The following is a 19,970-nucleotide window of genomic DNA, read 5'->3' as shown; positions in this document are numbered from 1 at the left end:
ATGTAGCAAAATAACAAGGACACTTAGGGAAGTAAAGCTAGCTATTACAATGATTAGTTAAAATACAGAACAAACTCCATGCCTTAAATTCAGCCTCTGTTAGCATTCTCCAGTTGTGATCAGCTGTTTTCTTAGAGAGTTACAAAAACTGTGGCAATGCGTTATGGATCAGTCCGTCTTTCTTGTTAGACCAGAATAGAGTGCCTTCAGCAATTCTATCAAAGTAGCAATGAAAAAACCAGCACTTGACGAAAAATGAGAGAGCCGGCATTCGAAATATACATTCCATCTCTTACTTCCATGTGCTCATATACCCGTTGTTAATTATAAATAATGACTCATTTGGTCCCAATTAGTCAAACAATTACTCATTCCGTACATTAATAATTTGCACTAGTATTCTTTTTATTCAAATGTAAAATGGGGAACAATTATTCACGGATGCGTAAATTATTAATGAGTGAAGATATTACGGTGTCAATTATTAATGGACGAAGAGAATAACATTATATACGGAGTAAACAAGGACACGTATTTTGCCCTAACATCTTTGTCAATGCAAGAAATGCATATCATGTGGTGGATAAAAGGCACAATCAACCGTTAATTACCTACTGTCTAGCTAGATCAGAGTGACGTTGACTATTCAATATTAGTACATATATATGAAATAACATGATTATTGTGTAAGAAAAAATCGTCCGGGAATATTTATTCGAAATACTATTTTCGTCTCAAATTAGATACAATTTTTTTAGATTTTATATAGATTAAGGAAATAAAGATGAAAAGAGTAATTTGATCAACATAACTTTCATAAATTTTAGCATATGAGTGATGTAAATAATGCAAAACTGTATTGAAAAAGTTAGTTCAACCTAACCGTGACTAAAATTTAATTATGTGAGAAATCCGCTCGCGTCCAAAAAACTACTAAAATACATTCTCATATGTTGTATATGAATGTGGTATAATCACTTATAAAATTTGATCGTAAAATATATTAAAAATTATATGTTAAAATAAAATCTTAACGTATACATAAAATATAAAATATACATAACTTATAATAGTTGATAAAATGAGAGTAACTCTTGTCAAATTTGCATGTATTTTGGGATAAAAAATATGTTTATATTAACATCTAATTTATGACGGAAAGAGTATAAGTATTCAGAACAAATAATTAATTATAAACCATAATATTAAGACCAAGTTAAAACAAACTTAAGGAATGTTTATTCGAAATAAAAGTCTTCTCTCAAGTCTAGGATTATGTGAAATGGCTAGGGAATCCATAGGAATGCAATCCTTATGCTTTATGGTTGATAGAATAATTAATAAGTTACTCAGAACATATTTACCCACAGCCTCTCATGTCTATTTTCATCCAAGAACTTGATTTACACCACATAATGCATTCAAATACTAAATTAATAAATTCCAAGAAATTTGTCACATATTGAGACATATATCAACCTCATTTTTTCTATATGGTCCCAGCGGGATTTGAGTCTTCAATCTCAAGGAGGGAGGCAGATGCCTTAACCATTCGACTATATCGTAGTTGACATCATGATCACCTGTAATTTGTATGATAGTTGCACTTGCTGGCCCCAAATTGAATATATGGTAAAGATTAAATCAACGTGTGCTAGCAAATGGGTGGAACCTGAATTTCATATTTTCTTTTAAAATCCAAATTTTAACTAGTAAATAGAGTCTGTATATGTAGAGAGGTCTTAATTAATTATATTCACGATCAGCACCAAATGAATTCAACTAATTATCAAGTGAATGATGACGAGCTACTTGAAGCTCATACTCACATATGGAAACATACATTCAACTTCATTACTTCCATGTCACTCAAGTGTGCCATTGAGCTAGGCATACCGGATATCATCTACAAACATGGTCAGCCAATGACACTTTCCAAATTACTTTCCATACTTTCAATCAATCCTAAAAAATCCGATTCTGTTTATCGTCTTATGCGTAATTTAGTTCATTCCGGCTTCTTCACTCAACAAAAGGTTCCTAATACTCGAGAAGACGGCTATGTCCTAACAAGCGCTTCTTATCTTCTACTCAAGGATAATCCTTTAAATGTTAGTCCATTTTCACTTATGGCACTTGACACAGTTTTGATGGCACCATGGCAATGTATGAGCACTTGGCTACAAAATGATGATCCTACGCCGTATTACACGGCGCATTCAAAGAATTTCTGGGAGCTTGCTGGAGATGAGCCTAGGGTTAACAAAGTATTTAGTGATGCCATGGCTAGTGATTGTCGTTTTGTCGGGACTATGGTGATTAAGAAGTGTAGAAGTGTGTTTGAGGGATTGAAGTCACTTGTAGATGTCGGAGGAGGCACCGGAACTTTGGCAAATGTCATAGCTCAAGAATTTTCAAACATAGAATGCATTGTGCTTGATCTTCCTCACGTCCTTGTTGATTTGAAAGATTTCAATAACTTGATATATGTCCCAGGTGACATGTTCCAGGAAATTCCTAGAGCAAATGCGGTATTATTGAAGGTAAGGGTTATTTAATTTTTTTTTTATAAAGGTTGAAATTTTATTAATGAAATTTATATAGTTTAGTTTGTAAGTGTTAACTATCTCCAGATGATACTTTCAGCGTAAATATTTTTTAAAACAGTAGGTGATGGGGAAGATAAGGGTTATTTATTAACATTAATTTATATGTTTCTTAGTTTCAATTAAACACCGGTAATTATGCACAAAAATAATAATACGCTAATGTTCATTACAATATGCATGCAATCAAGTCGATACTGCACGATTGGAACTATGAAGAATGTGTAAGAATACTAAAAAGATGCAAAGAAGCGATTTCAAGTTATCATGGCTATGGCGGAAAGGTGATTGTCATAGACATGGTAATGGGAAATAAAAATGGCCATGAAGCGATTAAGGGGTCGTCACATGATGTTCAAGTTCAACTATTACTCGACATGGAGATGATGGCTCTAACGACCGGTAAAGAGAGAAATGAGAAAGAATGGTCCAGCCTATTTTCAAGTGCAGGGTTCAACCATTATAAGATATACCCAATTTTGGGTGCAAGATCTGTGATTGAGGTTTACCCATGATTAATTAGTTTATTAACTAAATATTTCGTAATGTTAAATAATCATGCCCTTTATGATAATTCATGTTTCTTTTCATTAAATCAATCAACATTGTACTGCTTGCTGGTTAAAATATTTTAAAGTGGAAATTCTGTTTTTCTTACTTATTAGGTATATATTTCACCTCGAATCCCTTGTTTTTAAAAAGAAGACACTCGATCCGTCTATTGAATGGTAAACTTACACGTAGAAGAATAAAATATCTAAATACATCATGTAAGTTTCTTATAATAATCTGTATTGAAAAATATTTAAATGTATGTAAAAAATATTCGACACGGAAAAAAATAAAAAATTATAATATTATAGAATTTGATTAGGAACATAAAACAAATCAGTCATAATTCTTTTAACTTTATTTTAAATATTATAATCTTATTATAATTTTATTTTTTAAAATAAAAATAAAAATTGCATGTCAATATTCGAGTCGACAATTAATTTTAGAATTGGAACAACTCAATTTAGTTTTTTATTGTCTATGTTTGTAAGCTTGTTTAAGAGCTTATCATTCCCGAATTTTAGCCTTGTTTATTTAAGATATTCCTAATCCCGAGTTAGCTTGTTTAATTTTAGCCTTGTTTATTTAAGATATTCCTAATTTCGAGTTGTAGCTTGTTTAATTTTGCCATTGTATAGTAGAATGGGAGAGATACATGAGTGGTTGACAAGAAGCGCAGTGGGTGTCCTCCACTCTCCAGATGATTTGAGGCGTGTGAATCAATTTTTAATTAAAAATGGAATCGAAGCTATTGTTATACCCTTAAGTAATCGTTTCCTTTGATGATACAGAATCTTTTGCAAAAACTTTCGACGAGAAATTTGCCTGGTTAGGTAAAATATTTTTGGTCTGGCGCCCTTGGGAGAAGAGGGATATTCCAGAGGGTAGGTTTATTTGGGTTAGACTTACTCATGTGCCATTATACTTATGGGATAAAGAATTCTTTAGTGAAGTGCTTGGTCCTATTGGAAAATATATTTGTATGAGTCAGGAAACTGAGGACAAGATTAGATTAGATTTTGCCAGGATATTGATTTTGGATAGTAGCAGATCAACAATTGCAACAAAAATGAAGATCAAGGTGGACGACGATCAGTTTGAAAATTAACGATATTGTGGAAATTAACAATATGACACAGGATTGTATCCTAAAAATTAACGATATTGTGGAAATGGAGCTAAGTTCGGACTGTTCTGGATCAGTCGCTGAGTCAGAGGAGGTCCCGTCACTTAAGGATTTTGTTGATAATGAATTATCTGAGTTTGCGAAGAATAATGCTATTCGTGTCAAATTGAAGACGTTCGACCGGAATCCTGATGGTTGCATAGAGGTAATAAATGTGTGATTCAAATTCAAAAAAAAAAAACATTCCATCTAATACTGCCCAGTACCCAATATCCAATGAAAATGATGTGAATGTCAGTAGACCCATCCAGTCTCTGCCTTGTAATCACCCTTCTCAGATAAATCCACTAGCAATTATACCTTCCAGTTCACAGCCTCCTTCGAATATACACTTTCGTGATCCAATCAACTCTTCCTCCATCATAAACCTTGCACATTTTTTAGCCAATAAATTGCCTTCCTTTGTTGAATCTCGGTTGATTGCTAAAAATAATTCGGCTCTTGTTGTGTTGGCAAAGACTTTACTTCAGTTTGTGTCCCCTGTCAAACTGAAGAGACCTAAGAAAAGAATACCTCCCGTCTTCAGTTTGTGTCTCCTGTCGTGTCACTTAGGGGGCGTTCGGTAGGACTTTTTGTGTTTTTATTTTCATTTTTTGAAAATTACTATTCATAACTCATTTTTTGTGAAAGTAAAAAAAAAATGAAAACTTGTTCGGTTGTTATATCAAATTACATCCCAATTTTCATCTTCCACCTTCTCCCCTTCTTCAAACCGATCAACAACAAAGAAGACGATGCCACTCAATTTCAAAAGCAGCAAAACAGCCTTTGCTCAATCCCATTTCTCTTTGTATCGCTCACCTTCATCTTCATTTTCTCGTTTTTCATCTTCCCTAACCCAAAATATACCTTCAATGATCAACAACAATCCATTGTTTCCTCGATCCAAAACCCCATCATCAATGTCTTTGTCGCCGACCTCCCTCGATCACTCAATTACGGCCTAATCGAGCAATACTGGAGTTCCGATCACGACCACCGCCTCCCGACCGACCCAGATGCCGATCTTCGATCCACCCACTTCGAGAAATCCCCAAAGTACCCTCCTTTCCCCGAGAATCCACTGGTCAAGCAGTACAGCGCGGAGTACTGGATCATGGGAGGAGATGACAGCTTCGATCGGAGGCGTACGGACGGCGGCCGGAGATGACAGCTTCGATCGGAAGTGGTGGCTGGCGTGGTGGTAGCTACCACGGAGGGAGAAGCAGAGATGAATGGGTGATGATGTCAATTTTGTATTACTACACTTTGACCCCTGATGTTTCCTTTTATTTTCATTCCAGTCCTTTGAGAATTTTGGAAATTACAAATTTGACTATCTCATTTTTCAGAGAATTTTGTGGAAAACGAAAACGAAAACGGACTAACGAACGCATTTTCAATGAAAAATGAGAAATTTTCGAAAATTTTTCGAAAATTTCTCTCTACTAAACAGCCCCTTAGGTTTTGATCCCTTATTTTATTTCTTTGGCGCCTAAAGAACTTAGAGTTGAAGCGCTCTTGTACTTTCTCTCCCGATCATAAGCTACATCAAAGGTTTGGTGACAACCAAGAAGTTGGCGACGGCGAAGGTGGTGCGACCAAGAGTTCTCCGGAAAAAGGTAATACTTGCACATACGTTTGTCCTGTAGTTGTGTAAAGATAAATTTTTTATTCTCTTTCACATAAGTCTGTAATTGTGTTGTGTGCATGGCTTCTTATAGGAAAAATAAAAGGATCTTGGTTGGGCTTGCTAAATGGAGTAGTAGACGTAATTCATGTTCTTCTTTCAACTATCAGCTTTATTGTTTGTGGTGATTTGCGGTTGTTTAGCTCTTTTCACTGAAGTAAAGCTCACTGAGAGGTTAATTATGAGGTGTTGGATTTTAATTTTGTGGGGCTTATTTTTTTTCATATTATCTTTCTTGAGAAGAATATATGGCATGGTATAATAGTCAGTCAACACTACCAGAAGAAAAATATATTTGGTTAGAATGTGTATGCTTCCTATACAAGGATCAATTTTTTAGGAATGCACAAAAATTACGTACTCAATATGATTCCACATTAGAAGATATTCTTTTAGAAGAAAATATTGATTCTTCATTTCAGTGCCTTATTTTGTGAAACTATATGGGGAATTATGGGTTGAACATGTTTATTTTACGTTTGAACCAGTTTAATCAAGGGTTCAATCGATTAATTTTGGGTCAATCTAATTCGTTTGGTTTAATTGGGTCGTATTGGTTGACTAGGCGCTGACATGGACAAAAGGATCTGCTGGTTAGGAGAAGTTTTGTCACGTCACCTGCCATGTCAACAAAGTTACCGGTGAGTTAACGTCAAGGATCCGGTGGTTAGTATTTTTACAAGTTTAGGGATCTGGTGGTTAGTAAGTGAAGTTAAAGAACCTGCTGAAAGACCTAAGCAAAGTTTAGGGACCTAGTAGTGCGATTTCCCAAAGAAAAATAAAAGGTCGCAAACAAACAAATTATTTGGCCAAATTAAAAAGAAATGAAATTAAAACGGATTATTTGAAAGTAGCATGAATGTAACTAGATTCCGTCCGAAATCGTCCATCAACTTGCAATAATCATACCGGGCACTATACTTATTGGAAATGGATCACCGCCATGCTCTCCGAATTCATGTTATTTGCTATCTCTTTCTTATAGTACTCAGTTGCAGCTTGAGGGTTCGAGTCATTCTCCACACATGCACAAATCTTTCAATATAAAACTTCAATTCTTGGACTATCGACTGACCCTGAGACTTTATCAAAATCATTTCAAAAATCAACACGGTATTACATGCAATTACCATTCTCAATGAATAGGGGCCTGTTGACTCCCACATCCATGTGTGGGGGTGTGTTGAGTCCCACATCGTGCTCTTATAAGTTCATGGACAATCTTCTCTCATTGAGTTAGCTTTTGGAGTTGAATTAGTCTCATAAGACTTCACCAAAATCATTTCAGACGTCAACAAGATTACTTATGGATAATAGACATCAAAATCATTTCTTCATTCTCCACTCATTGGCTCTCTAAGGTTAATTAGCTTGCGATAGTGTATTTTTTAATATCTATGTATCTATTTGATTTTAATTTTAATTACTTATGGATAATAGACAGACTAATTACGAAAATTCTTAATTAGGTTCCAGAAGGTTTGATGAACAAGGGAAACATGTACATGTCAAAGAAAAGTCCTCGTGATGTTTTTGGAGCTTATTTGAAGCAATTTAAAACAGATTTCTTTAATCATTTAAGATCACGTTCCATGGAGATGGTTTCTGGTGGGCGAATGATATTTAGGATGGTTGGGAGGAACACCATAGATTCTCAAACTAGTGATTGTTGCTATCTTTTTGAATTACTTACAAAACCCTCTTTGACTTAATTCCAAAGGTACGTTATTTTAAATAAGTACTATATTTGTATCAAGATAGATGATGTTTTGTATTTTTAAGTTTATTCATATAGATATATAATATATTTTGATACGGAAGAAAAAAATATTAAAAAAAACTATTTTAAGTTATTTAGAGAAGAAAAAGACTCAAATACAACAATAACAACCGGTACCAATTCAACTACTGGAGTCGGCAAATTAAAGACTCAACGTTTTAAAATAAAATAAAATCCATTATTTAAGTAAAAAATGTTGATTTTGTTGCAGGGGCTTGTTCAAGAGGCTGATATTGATACATTTGATTTACCATATTACACACCTCATAAAGAAGAAGTGAAGAAAATTGTTGAAATGGGGGGATCTTTCTCTATTGAAAACCTAGAAACTATTGAAATCAATTGGGATCCTAGAGATGACATCAGCAACAAAGAATTTTGTTTTCGACGAGCTTGAAGTTGGAAGAAACGTCTCAAATTGTATCAGAGCCGTTACTAGGGAAGCCATGCTAGTTAGTCATTTTGGAGATGCTATAATTGAAGATTTGTTCATAAGCTATGCAAAGTATGTAGGGCAAAACTGGCTTAAAGAGAAAGTGAAGAGTACAAACATTGTCATCTCCTTCAAAAAAAAGTAGTAATGAAGATTTTGTAAGCAATTAATTATAATGTAATGATCACTAACTAAACTTCTAAACCCTGTAACCTCAAAATAAAAATAAAAAATAGAGATCAATAAACAATCAATTAAGAGTCTTGCTACAGTGCTAGTGAGTGAGCCTGCATTTTTCGTGTCACCTCCAACCAAGCAAGCATTTTTATTTATTGTTTCAATTTTATAAACAAGGAAATAGAAAAGTAAAACCTCTAGAAAACGACCTACGGAGATTCAAAATAGAGAGAAAAGATTCCTCTGATCCTAATTTATGGCTAACAGTGTACGTAGAGAGATACCAAGAAGTTGTTGAAATAACACAAGGAATCGATTTGCTCGGATCAACCAACTGCTGAAAGAAGCTTGTGAGAGATGCAATCAAAGTAGTTCATGAAATCTAAATCTTCGAATAACATTAAACAGTTTTTCATAAATACCATCCATTTACTTGGAATCTGGCTTATCGAAAGAGTTGCTTTAGAATCCATCCTCTACAAAGTCGGGCATCACATAATACAATTTTTTTTTATATTAATATAAAAAATTGTTAGTCTAATAAATTTTTTATAATTAATAACCGCATATAAATTACTCATTTCGTATATAAATAGATGATATTTTTAGAATATCAATACATTTTTATCTTTTTATCCTTCCATTCATTATCTTTCTACACACAATTAATAATTTAATAAGTAAAGAGAAATTGTATAATTATAAAATAAAGATGATTTATATATTAAAGTTGATAATATTAATATACGTAAAAAGTCTCAAAGTATCATCTATTCAAATAAAGAAATAATATTATTTTGGTCAACTAATTATTTTGTTGAAATTTGTAACTTTTATTTGCCACTTGAAATGGATTAGAGGAGTAATTGTTTTTGGTCAATGCTAATGACCATGGAATTCTTGCAGTAATTAGCCGTACGTGGATCTCCCCTGATATAACAAACCTTCAATCCTATTAATTATAATCACAACTAAAACGGCAGATACATTGCTTTTTATCACAATCATAAGGCAGATTGCCTTTATTTTTTCACTATATTATATAGTCAAGCTTGGACATAAAAAAAAACCAAACAAACAATTACTAAGCAATTATATATATAAACTTAGCTAACAATTAAGCTAGCTTAATCATCATATAATCCCTTTTAGTCATAGAAACCGTAACATTGACAAACTCAGTTTCCTCTTTCGCCATCCGATCTGCGACAATTTTCTGATACCTAATGAACACTTCGTCGATGATTTGTTCGCCGAAATGACTAACGAGCAATGGCTCAGCCACAGCTCTCATGTACTTAGCTACACCGTATCCGTCACCCAGCTTACGCACCTCCGATGGGTTTAATATAATCAAACCTAATTTATCTGTATTGTAAGGATTCCAATTAACTTTTGAAACTTCCAGGCGATCGATTTTGAAGGATCCTCCTTTTGTAACCTCCAATCTAACTTCATCAGGAGATGGTGTGTATTGAGGGATGTTGAACGAGTCTAGTTTTTCTTCCTCTATGATGCCCTGTTAATAACAAATTGAATTAATTTATCACAAGTACGTACACATACATAAGTTGTTATAAATAATGATGTGTTTGGTCAATTACTCTCTTCGTCCATAACTAATGGACACGAGTATTTTTCTGATTTAAGATACAATATCCAATTTTCGGACACCTACGACTAATTCCTCCTATACATATAATCAACTGATATTACCTCATCGACCATCTCATTAAGTGCCAAAGCCATAAGCTCCCATATATAACAACACTCTTTGTCAGCTGGGTTTGAGCTCCTCCTTCCTAGTAATGTTAGAACCATATGGCCGCCAACGACTAATTCCTCCGACCGACACTCCAAGAATGTCGTAAAATCTCTCTGGAATTGTTCATAGTAAGCTTTCAGCACATTTGGTGGACTTGTACAAGCCATGTAGATATTTCCTTTATTGTTCTCCACTCCTTCAGGAACCTAAATAGTGAAAAAAGCCTATAATGTCAAATATTTAATTCTACCAATAAGAATAGTATTAGAGATAATAAAATCTAGCTGTTAAATAATTATTTTACCAAAATAAGTATTAGCGAATAGATATCATTATGTTTTTAATTTAATAAAAATCCTTTCGAATGTTTCCTATTTTGAATTTAATTTCAGGCTTTATTCCAAAACCAAAAAAAAAAAAAAACTAGAATACGATTATGATGTGGCTAAATCAAATAAATTGTGACATTACAGAAAAATGCAAACAAAACAAATTTAAACAACCTAACTTGCCCTGGAAAAAATTTGCCGATAATAGTAATTAATATACTACTACTCCATCTTAAAATAGATAATGTTGTTGATCGATCACAGTAATAAATATACTACTATCTCCGTCTTGAAATAAATGACATTTTGACTTTTTACATTTATTTAAAAATTGATGTATCTAATCGCAAACTAATATGGAGTATTTATTACAGTAGTTTGAAAATGTTAATTACCTGTGATAGCCACATAAGACTATATGAGGAATATACAAAGTTCAGGCTGTTTGTAGGAAAAAGCCTAGAGTAGAATGAACCAGGAACTCCAGTAAAAAAACATTTTCCGCCTCCAGGTTGTATTCGAGTTTTCAGAGTTTCTAGGAAACTTGGTAGGGACCTGAAAATGGCATTAAAATCATTTCCTGGAAGGTCATTCAGGAAAACCTGATATTCTGGATATTCCTTGTTTAGGTTCCGACATATCCTGTCTACCACTTCGATTATCTCGGATGTCACCAAGAATGTGTTTGGTCCTGAAGAACAACCCAAATCTGCTATCGCCAATTTTGAAGGAGAAGTGCTAGAGTAGAGATTGGTCAAGGCTTCCTCCATGATTGGCTTCGTCATTGCTATTACTTTTTTCTTCCAAGGTTGAAAACAATATTAATTAGATAAGATAAGATCGTCTAATACTAAAAAATTACTACATATGTTAATACATGCTTTTTAAGTTTTTGAAGATACATTCAATAAGAGATGTATATATTCACTTATATTAACTAAATTCATCTCTATTTAAATATATATATAAAATCTAAAAAAACATATATTAACAGATTAGAGAATAATAAAATCTTATAGATAATAAGAAGAAAAAAATATTAAGTTGTTTCAACAAGTCAGAGTCCCGCTCGTTTGACGAAAAATTCTTACTTTAAAGACCAAAAATATAAATTCACCACAAAAATAATTAATGATTTGTATTACAAAAAATATTTAAATTTATGTTAAATATTGGACCCAAAGAAAATAAAATAAAATTATATGTGAACTTTAATTAGAAATATATAATAATTGAATTATTGTTTTAAAAAATATAATCCTATTGGAATCTTATTTCTATGTTTTATTTATTAAAAAAATAGAATAAAACACTTGTCAAATTTTGATTGGACAATAAAATCTACAATAGGAACAACTAATTATTTAGACACATGTCGAATTTCGATTCGACAATAAAATTTAAAATTTGAACAATTAAATTAGTTGTTCCTTTTGTCTATAAGATTGCAAATGTTATTGTTGAATCAAAGCTTAACATGAGCATTTTAAGTAAAAATAAAACACTAACATGATTATAATTCTTTAAAGAAAGTAAAAAAAATAAAAATTACAATTGATTTATAATATATTCCCAATTAAACTCTATCAATATTTTCAAAATAATCAATAGTGTAATTTTTATTTCTTTTTTGTCTAATTCTTCACATACAATTAAACTTTTTAAAATAAATATTATTATATAATAATTATTTATACAATCCATTTATTATAGATAATTAGATACGGACTTCACATTCAACAGACGAATCCATCGACTTCGTCTAATACATGGTTATAACAAGTAAAATAGACTAGCTAATTATTACCTGAATCAAGGAATTGTTTGCATAACTATTCTCTCCCTTTCCACCATTCATGTGCAGAACTTGAGCTACATCCATTTTAATCGATCGCTAAAAATGTTTTGTCGATTGTTTAGTGTTTAATTTGTTGTATGAACTGATCGCGAGATACAAATTATATATATATACACGGTGGACGACGATGTCATAATTATTATACTTAATTGCAACTTGAAAGAAACCACACGTGTATATATATATTATAACACGGTGGACGACGATGTCATAATTATTATACTTAATTTGTTTAAAGTTTTTGTCTAAGCCAATCAATACCATTCATTCTCATGATCAATACTATCAACTACTATAAATGTTCTTTTTTTTTTTATTTGGAAAAAAAATCCAACTTTAATTACATATTCTTAATCACACATGCGAAAGAAAACGACGTACATATATATACTAATTAAGATTCCCCTGGTCAAAGTATATATAGTTTACTAGGTTTCGAGAAGTAATTGAAGGAAACAGAAAAAAAAAGAGTAGTTGGTTTTGTATATGCTATTTGAAAAGTCAATTTTTTTTTTCCGTTTGTTTAATTCACTTAATGCAAATTTGTAATATAGTTATTGTAAAATAGCAAGTACGTACTATATATATATTTGTTAAAATGCGTGAAAGCTAACTTTTCTTTCTTTTTCATTTTTAAACAATTGCATGCAGGTTGTAAGTTGTAGCCGTAATTAATAATGAGTAGTCATCGTTTCAATATTAAAACTCTAGATGCCAATGTCTCATTTCTTGCAAATTCGTGTATACATCTAGATTCGGTAATCGTCAAGTCCACTCAATCGTAAATTTAAAGATAAATGGATTTGTACAATTACCATCATTTTTTATGAGCTTGCCGATCTGGGAAAGTAATTGAATTCCCAGTTGATACTCAAAAAAGTTATTAGGTCTCATTGATTAAGACTTTAACTCATTGTTCCTCGTATTCTTGTAGTATAAACTAAAAAAAGACTTGCAAGTCATGATTTCTTATTACCACTAGGACTAAAAGTTTATATTATTGAAAAAAAGACTATTCCTCGTATTCTTGTAGTATAAACTAAAAAAAGACTTGTAGTATAGACAAAATTTCGTCGACATATTCCTTTTCCATTAAGGAGGAGAATTATATTGAAGTCGTTCCTCCATATCACGCACGGTTGTTGAGACGTCCGCTCCCGAACCTACTTACGAGGATCGAAATCGGTGTCTCGTTGGTACCTGTGCATGACGTGGACTTGACTTGATACGCTGAAGTGGAACCCTACTTATGCATCGTAGCCCGGACTTATCCTGTTTTTCTAACCTGAAGAAAATATAAACATGTTTTGGAAAACGTAAGCTTTCACTTAGTGAGAGTTATTATAAAAATAATAAGATTCATATACAAAATTTGGAAGGAATTACTGAACTGATATCTATGGAATTGAGCTGAAATCATGGAATTTATACTGGAATATATATTTTTATGAATATATATTTTACGTGCGATGTAATCATGCTGGAATATATATATTTGTTGAATGTATATATATATATTACGTGTAGTGTGAACATGCTGATATATTACGTGATGTATAATCATGCTGCTATATATATATATATTATGAATATATATATTAAGTGTCGAGTAATCATGCTGGTATATCTGTATATTTACTGTATTAATATATTTATGAACCCATATCTGTGAAAATCATGAGGAGATACTACTATAGTGGTCAGACTACCATAGTATCTCCTACCTATCATGGGGTATTCAAACACATACCAATAACCATCCTAGACATGAGGCCAACATTTATGATGGCGTACCATCTGCGCAGACCTAAACTAAAGGGTCACCTGAGTGGACCTGATACTACTGAATATAAAATCATGAGTAGCTGGGGTTCTTATATAGTATATATATATATATATATATATTCTTTAATTATATATATAATGCATGAATAACATGTGTGGCAAAGTGGTCTAATGCATTCATCATGTATATACATGTAATATACTATAATGAAATTATAATAAAACTCACAGTCGTTGAAGTCGTGTATTCGTGTACGTCTGCCATATAGTAGCTCGTGCGATTCTCGGCGTGGACGGGGTCGTCGGCGTCTGGGCTCGCTTTTGGGGTCGGACTCGGTGAAGAAGGAGTAGACTCGGTCACGACTCGGTCGTGACTCGGCTGAATTTAGGCGTCGGTTCGGCCAACGGTTCCCATTTCATCTGGTAGGTTTGAAAATTGCACATGGAGTTGGTAGATAGTATTTTATTATACTGGACATGTAATTGGATATATGCTGATATAATTGATATAATAAATGGACACTTAAAATCGGACACTCGTAAGGTCGTGTAGAAAACTAGGATATTACTACCTCCATCCCAAAATAGATGCAAGTTTTTACATATAAATTGTATGTAAAAATTTATATCTATTTTGGGACGGAGGTAGTAAATCACTATTACACTCGATTCGGATCAATCGAAATCGACAATAGGAATAGTTATAGAAATCGATTCGAATTCGATCGAAAAGAAACGTGCGAAAATACGATCGTGATTATTAATTGCTCGAAAGTCAACTACACGTCAATATCAATTGCACGATTATCAAAGTCGAATAAATTAGGTCGTTACAGTTGTTTATTAGCTTAAGGACTAAAAGTTTCTTCCGACAAATCGGAGATACATAGCTAACTGTTACAAAATCCGCCAGATTTTAAGTTTCTTCATAGAACTTGGTCTTTATAAAAAATAAATATTGAAGTGAAGTGTGTGTGAGGATGGATATTGAAGCATAGATTGGACAAAAACCCTAAAAGGAGAATATGGTTATAAACCAAAAACAAAAACGCTTCTTGTACGTCCAGCTATATATATTTCTCGACAAAAACACGTCAACGGGTCTGTAATTATTTGTAGATTTCTACAAACAATATAAAGCATGCATAATTTTCCTAGCGAAGATTTGTAAAACATATCGATCCTTTCAAAATTAAATAAATTAAAATGACTATATTAATATTTTCACATGTGTAAATGGTCGGAAAAGTAGGAATCAAGAGTTATTATATAGAACCCGTCGTTATTAAAAAACCCTTGGGAGGTGTCAAAAGAGTCTGTAGATGAGAGCTCTCTAAGGTCATCCTACACACACATTAAAAGCATATAAAAAAATGAAGAAATCGTCATCGAAATTGATCTACGTCTTTTAACTAAATTATAAAACTATTAACTCTTAATTGAAGAAATCTTATCATTAGGATTAAGCATATTCATATATATAATTTGATAGTAGGATTTAATTTTTGTTAATAATAATAAAATCAGTTATCCACAGGTCGCCGAGTGAAACTCTATACGAAAACCGCGTGATAGGGGAGAGCGTCGTCCAAAAACCAACTACTGATTGGGAATAAAACCCGTTACAATGGATAAAGTACCAATGTAGCAAAATAACAAGGACACTTAGGGAAGTAAAGCTAGCTATTACAATGATTAGTTAAAATACAGAACAAACTCCATGCCTTAAATTCAGCCTCTGTTAGCATTCTCCAGTTGTGATCAGCTGTTTTCTTAGAGAGTTACAAAAACTGTGGCAATGCGTTATGGATCAGTCCGTCTTTCTTGTTAGACCAGAATACAGTGCCTTCAGCAATTCTATCAAAGTAGCAATGAAAAAACCAGCACTTGACGAAAAATGAGAGAGCCAGCATTCGAAATATACATTCCATCTCTTACTTCCATGTACTCATATACCCGTTGTTAATTATAAATAATGACTCATTTGGTCCCAATTAGTCAAACAATTACTCATTCCGTCCATTAATAATTTGCACTAGTATTCTTTTTATTCAAATGTAAAATGCGGAACAATTATTCACGGATGCGTCAATTATTAATGAATGAAGATATTATCGTGTCAATTATTAATGGACGAAGAGATGGACGGAGAGAGTAACATTGTATACGGATTAAACAAGGACACGTATTTTGCCCCCAACATCTTCGTCAATGCAAGAAACTCATATCATGTGGTGGATAAAAGGCACAATCAACCGTTAATTACCGACTGTCTAGCTAGATCAGAGTGACGTTGACTATTCAATACTAGTACATATATATGAAAGAACATGATTATTTAGCTAGATCAGAGTGACGTTGACTATTCAATACTAGTACATATATATGAAAGAACATGATTATTGTGTAAGAAAAAATCGTCTGGGAATATTTATTCGAAATATTATTTTCGTCTCAAATTAGATCTAATTTTTTTAGATTTCATATAGATTAAGAAATAATGATGAAAATGGTAATTTGACCAACATAACCTTCATAAGTTTTAGCATATGAGTGATGTATACAATACAAAAATGTATTGAAAAAGTTAGTTCAACCTAACTGTGACCGAAATTTAATTATGTGAGAGATCCGCTCGCGTCCAAAATACTACTCAAATGCGTTCTCGTATGTTGTATATGCATGTGGTATAATCACTTATAGAATTTGATCGTAAAATGTATTAAAAATTATATGTTAAAATAAAATCTTAACGTATACATAAAATGTAAAATATATATAACTTATAATGGTTAATAAAATGGGAGTAACTGCCTTTTTTACCTTAAACTTATCATGTATTTTGGGATAAAAATATGTTTATATTAACATCTAATTTAGGACGGAGAGAGTATAAGTATTCAGAACAAATAAATAATTATAAACCATAATATTAAGACCAAGTTAAAACAAACTTAAGGAATGTTTATTCGAAATAAAAGTCTTCTCTCGAGTCTAGGATTATGTAAAATGGCTAGAGAATCCATAGGAATGCAATCCTTATGCTTTATGGTTGATAGAATAATTAATAAGTTACTCAGAACATATTTACCCACAGCCTCTCATGTCTATTTTCATCCAAGAACTTGATGTACACCACATAATGCATTCAAATACTAAATTAATAAATTCCAAGAAATTTGTAACATATCGAGACATATATCAACCTCATTTTTTTTATATGGTCTCAGTGGGATTTGAATATTCAACCTCAAAGTGGGAGACGGATGCCTTAAACATTCGACTATGTCGTAGTTGACCATATATCGACATCATGATCACCTGTAATTTGTATGATAGTTGCACTTGCTGCCCCAAATTGAATATATGGTAAACATTAAATCAACGTGTGCTAGCAAATGGGTGGAACCTGAATTTCATATTTTCTTTTAAAATCCAAATTTTAACTAGTAAATAGAGTGTGTATATATAAAGAGGTCTTTAATTATATTCACGATCAGCACCAAATGAATTCAACTAATTATCAAGTGACTGATGACGAGCTACTTGAAGCTCATACTCACATATGGAAACATACATTCAACTTCATTACATCCATGACACTCAAGTGTGCCATTGAGCTAGGCATACCAGATATCATCTACAAACATGGCCAGCCAATGACACTTTCCAAATTACTTTCCATACTTCCAATCAATCCCAAAAAATCCGATTCCGTTTATCGTCTTATGCGTAATTTAGTTCATTCCGGCTTCTTCACTCAACAAAAGGTTCCTAATACTCGAGAAGACGGCTATGTCCTCACAAGCGCTTCTTATCTTCTACTCAAGGATAATCCTTTAAATGTTACTCCATTTTCACTTATGATACTTGACACAAATTTGATGGCACCATGGCAAAGTATGAGCACTTGGCTACAAAATGATGATCCGACGCCGTATTACACGGCACATTCAAAGAGTTTCTGGGAGCTTGCTGGGGATGAGCCTAGGGTTAACAAAGTATTTAATGATGCCATGGCTAGCGATAGTCACTTTGTCGGGACTATGGTGATTAAGAAGTCTAGAAGTGTGTTTGAGGGATTGGAGTCACTTGTGGATGTCGGAGGAGGCACCGGAACTTTGGCAAATGTCATAGCTCAAGAATTTCCTAACATAGAATGCATTGTGCTTGATCTTCCTCACGTCCTTGTTGATTTGAAAGACTTCAATAACTTGAAATATGTCCCAGGTGACATGTTGAAGGAAATTCCTAGTGCAAATGCGGTATTATGAAGGTACGGGTTTTTTTTTTTTTTTTAATTTTTTTTCATTTTTTTATAAAGGTTGAAATTTTATTAATGAAATTTATATACTCGAGTTTGTAAGTGTTAATTATCTCGAATGAAACTTTTAGCGTAAAGATTATTAAAAACTGTAGGTAGGTGATGGGGAAGATAAGGGCTATTTATTAACATTAATTTATATGTTTCTTATTCAATTAAACACTGTTAATTTTGCACAAAAATAATAATACGCTAATGTTCATTATAATATGCATGTAATCAAGTGGATACTGCTCGATTGGAACGATGAAGAATGTGTAGGAATACTAAAAAGATGCAAAGAAGCGATTTCAAGTTATCATGGCAATGGCGGAAAGGTGATTGTCATAGACATAGTAATGGGAAATAAAAATGGCCGTGAAGCCATTAAGGGGTCGTCACATGATGATCAAGTTCAACTATTACTCGACATGGAGATGATGGCTCTAACGACCGGTAAAGAGAGAAATGAGAAAGAATGGTCCCAGCCTGTTTTCAAGTGCAGGGTTCAACCATTATAAGATATACCCAATTTTGGGTGCAAGATCTGTGATTGAGGTTTACCCATGATTAATTAGTTAATTAGCTAAATATTTCGTAATGTTAAATAATCATGCCCTTTATGATAAATCGTTTTTCTTTTTATTAAATCAATCAACATTGTACTGCTTGCTGGTTAAAATATTTTAAAGTGGAAATTCTGTTTTTCTTACTTATTAGGTATATATTTCACCTTGATCCCTTGTTTTTAGTAAGAAGACACTCGGTCCGTCTATTGAATGGTAAACTTACACATAGAAGAATAAAATATCTGAATACATCATGAAAGTTTCTTATAATAATCTGTATTAAAAAATATTTAAATGTATGTAAAAAATATTCGACACGGAAAAAAATAAAAAAATATAATATTATAGAATTTGATTAGGGACATAAAACAAATCAGTCATAATTCTTTTAACTTTATTTCAAATATTATAATCTAATTAGAATTTTATTTTTTAAAATAAAAATAAAAATTACATGTCAATATTCAATTCGACAATTAATTCTAGAATTGGAACAATTCAATTTTGTTTCTTATTGTCTAAGTTTGTAAGCTTGTTTAAGAGCTTATCATTCCCAAATTTTAGCCTTTTTTATTTAAGATATTCCTAATCCCGAATTGTAGCTTGTTTAATTTTAGCCTTGTTTATTTAAGATATTCCTAATCCCAAGTTTTAACTTTATTTCAACTATTATACTCTAATTAGAATTCTATTCTTTAAAATAAAAATAAAAAATTGCATGTCAATATTCAATTCGAAAATTAATTCTAGAATTGGAACAACTCAATTTTATTTCTTATTGTCTAAGTTTGTAAGCTAGTTTAAGAGCTTATAATTCCCGAATTTTAGCCTTTTTATTTAAGATATTCCTAATCTCGAGTTGTAGCTTGTTTAATTTTAACCTTGTTTATTTAAGATATTCGTAATCCCTAGTTTTAACTTTGTTTCAAATATTATAATCTAATTAGAATTTTAT

At 32.3% G+C, this 19,970-nt stretch overlaps 3 protein-coding genes across 3 annotated transcripts; 2 read left to right on the top strand and 1 right to left on the bottom strand.

Annotated features, from left to right (window-relative positions):
- Window positions 1-1,772: 1,772 nt before the first annotated feature.
- Window positions 1,773-3,121, top strand: LOC139884819 (probable O-methyltransferase 3). The gene is made up of 2 exons (XM_071868795.1): window positions 1,773-2,543; window positions 2,798-3,121. Exons 1-2 carry the CDS (start codon window positions 1,773-1,775, stop codon window positions 3,119-3,121), a joined length of 1,095 nt encoding a protein of 364 aa, XP_071724896.1.
- Window positions 3,122-9,523: 6,402 nt separating this feature from the next.
- On the bottom strand, window positions 9,524-12,415 carry LOC139884823 (S-adenosyl-L-methionine:benzoic acid/salicylic acid carboxyl methyltransferase 2-like). Its single transcript, XM_071868801.1, has 4 exons — window positions 12,308-12,415; window positions 10,896-11,300; window positions 10,123-10,377; window positions 9,524-9,925 (listed from the first exon to the last, which is right to left on the bottom strand). Exons 1-4 carry the CDS (start codon window positions 12,380-12,382, stop codon window positions 9,524-9,526), a joined length of 1,137 nt encoding a protein of 378 aa, XP_071724902.1. The 5' UTR covers window positions 12,383-12,415.
- Window positions 12,416-17,739: 5,324 nt separating this feature from the next.
- LOC139884824 (probable O-methyltransferase 3) lies at window positions 17,740-18,967 on the top strand. Its single transcript, XM_071868802.1, has 2 exons — window positions 17,740-18,412; window positions 18,684-18,967. Exons 1-2 carry the CDS (start codon window positions 17,740-17,742, stop codon window positions 18,965-18,967), a joined length of 957 nt encoding a protein of 318 aa, XP_071724903.1.
- The last annotated feature ends 1,003 nt before the right edge of the window (window positions 18,968-19,970 follow it).

The sequence above is a fragment of the Rutidosis leptorrhynchoides genome, unplaced genomic scaffold (assembly GCF_046630445.1).
Source record: "Rutidosis leptorrhynchoides isolate AG116_Rl617_1_P2 unplaced genomic scaffold, CSIRO_AGI_Rlap_v1 contig607, whole genome shotgun sequence".
NCBI classification, from domain to species: Eukaryota; Viridiplantae; Streptophyta; class Magnoliopsida; order Asterales; family Asteraceae; genus Rutidosis; species Rutidosis leptorrhynchoides.
This window is presented reverse-complemented; position numbering and strand designations above follow the sequence as displayed.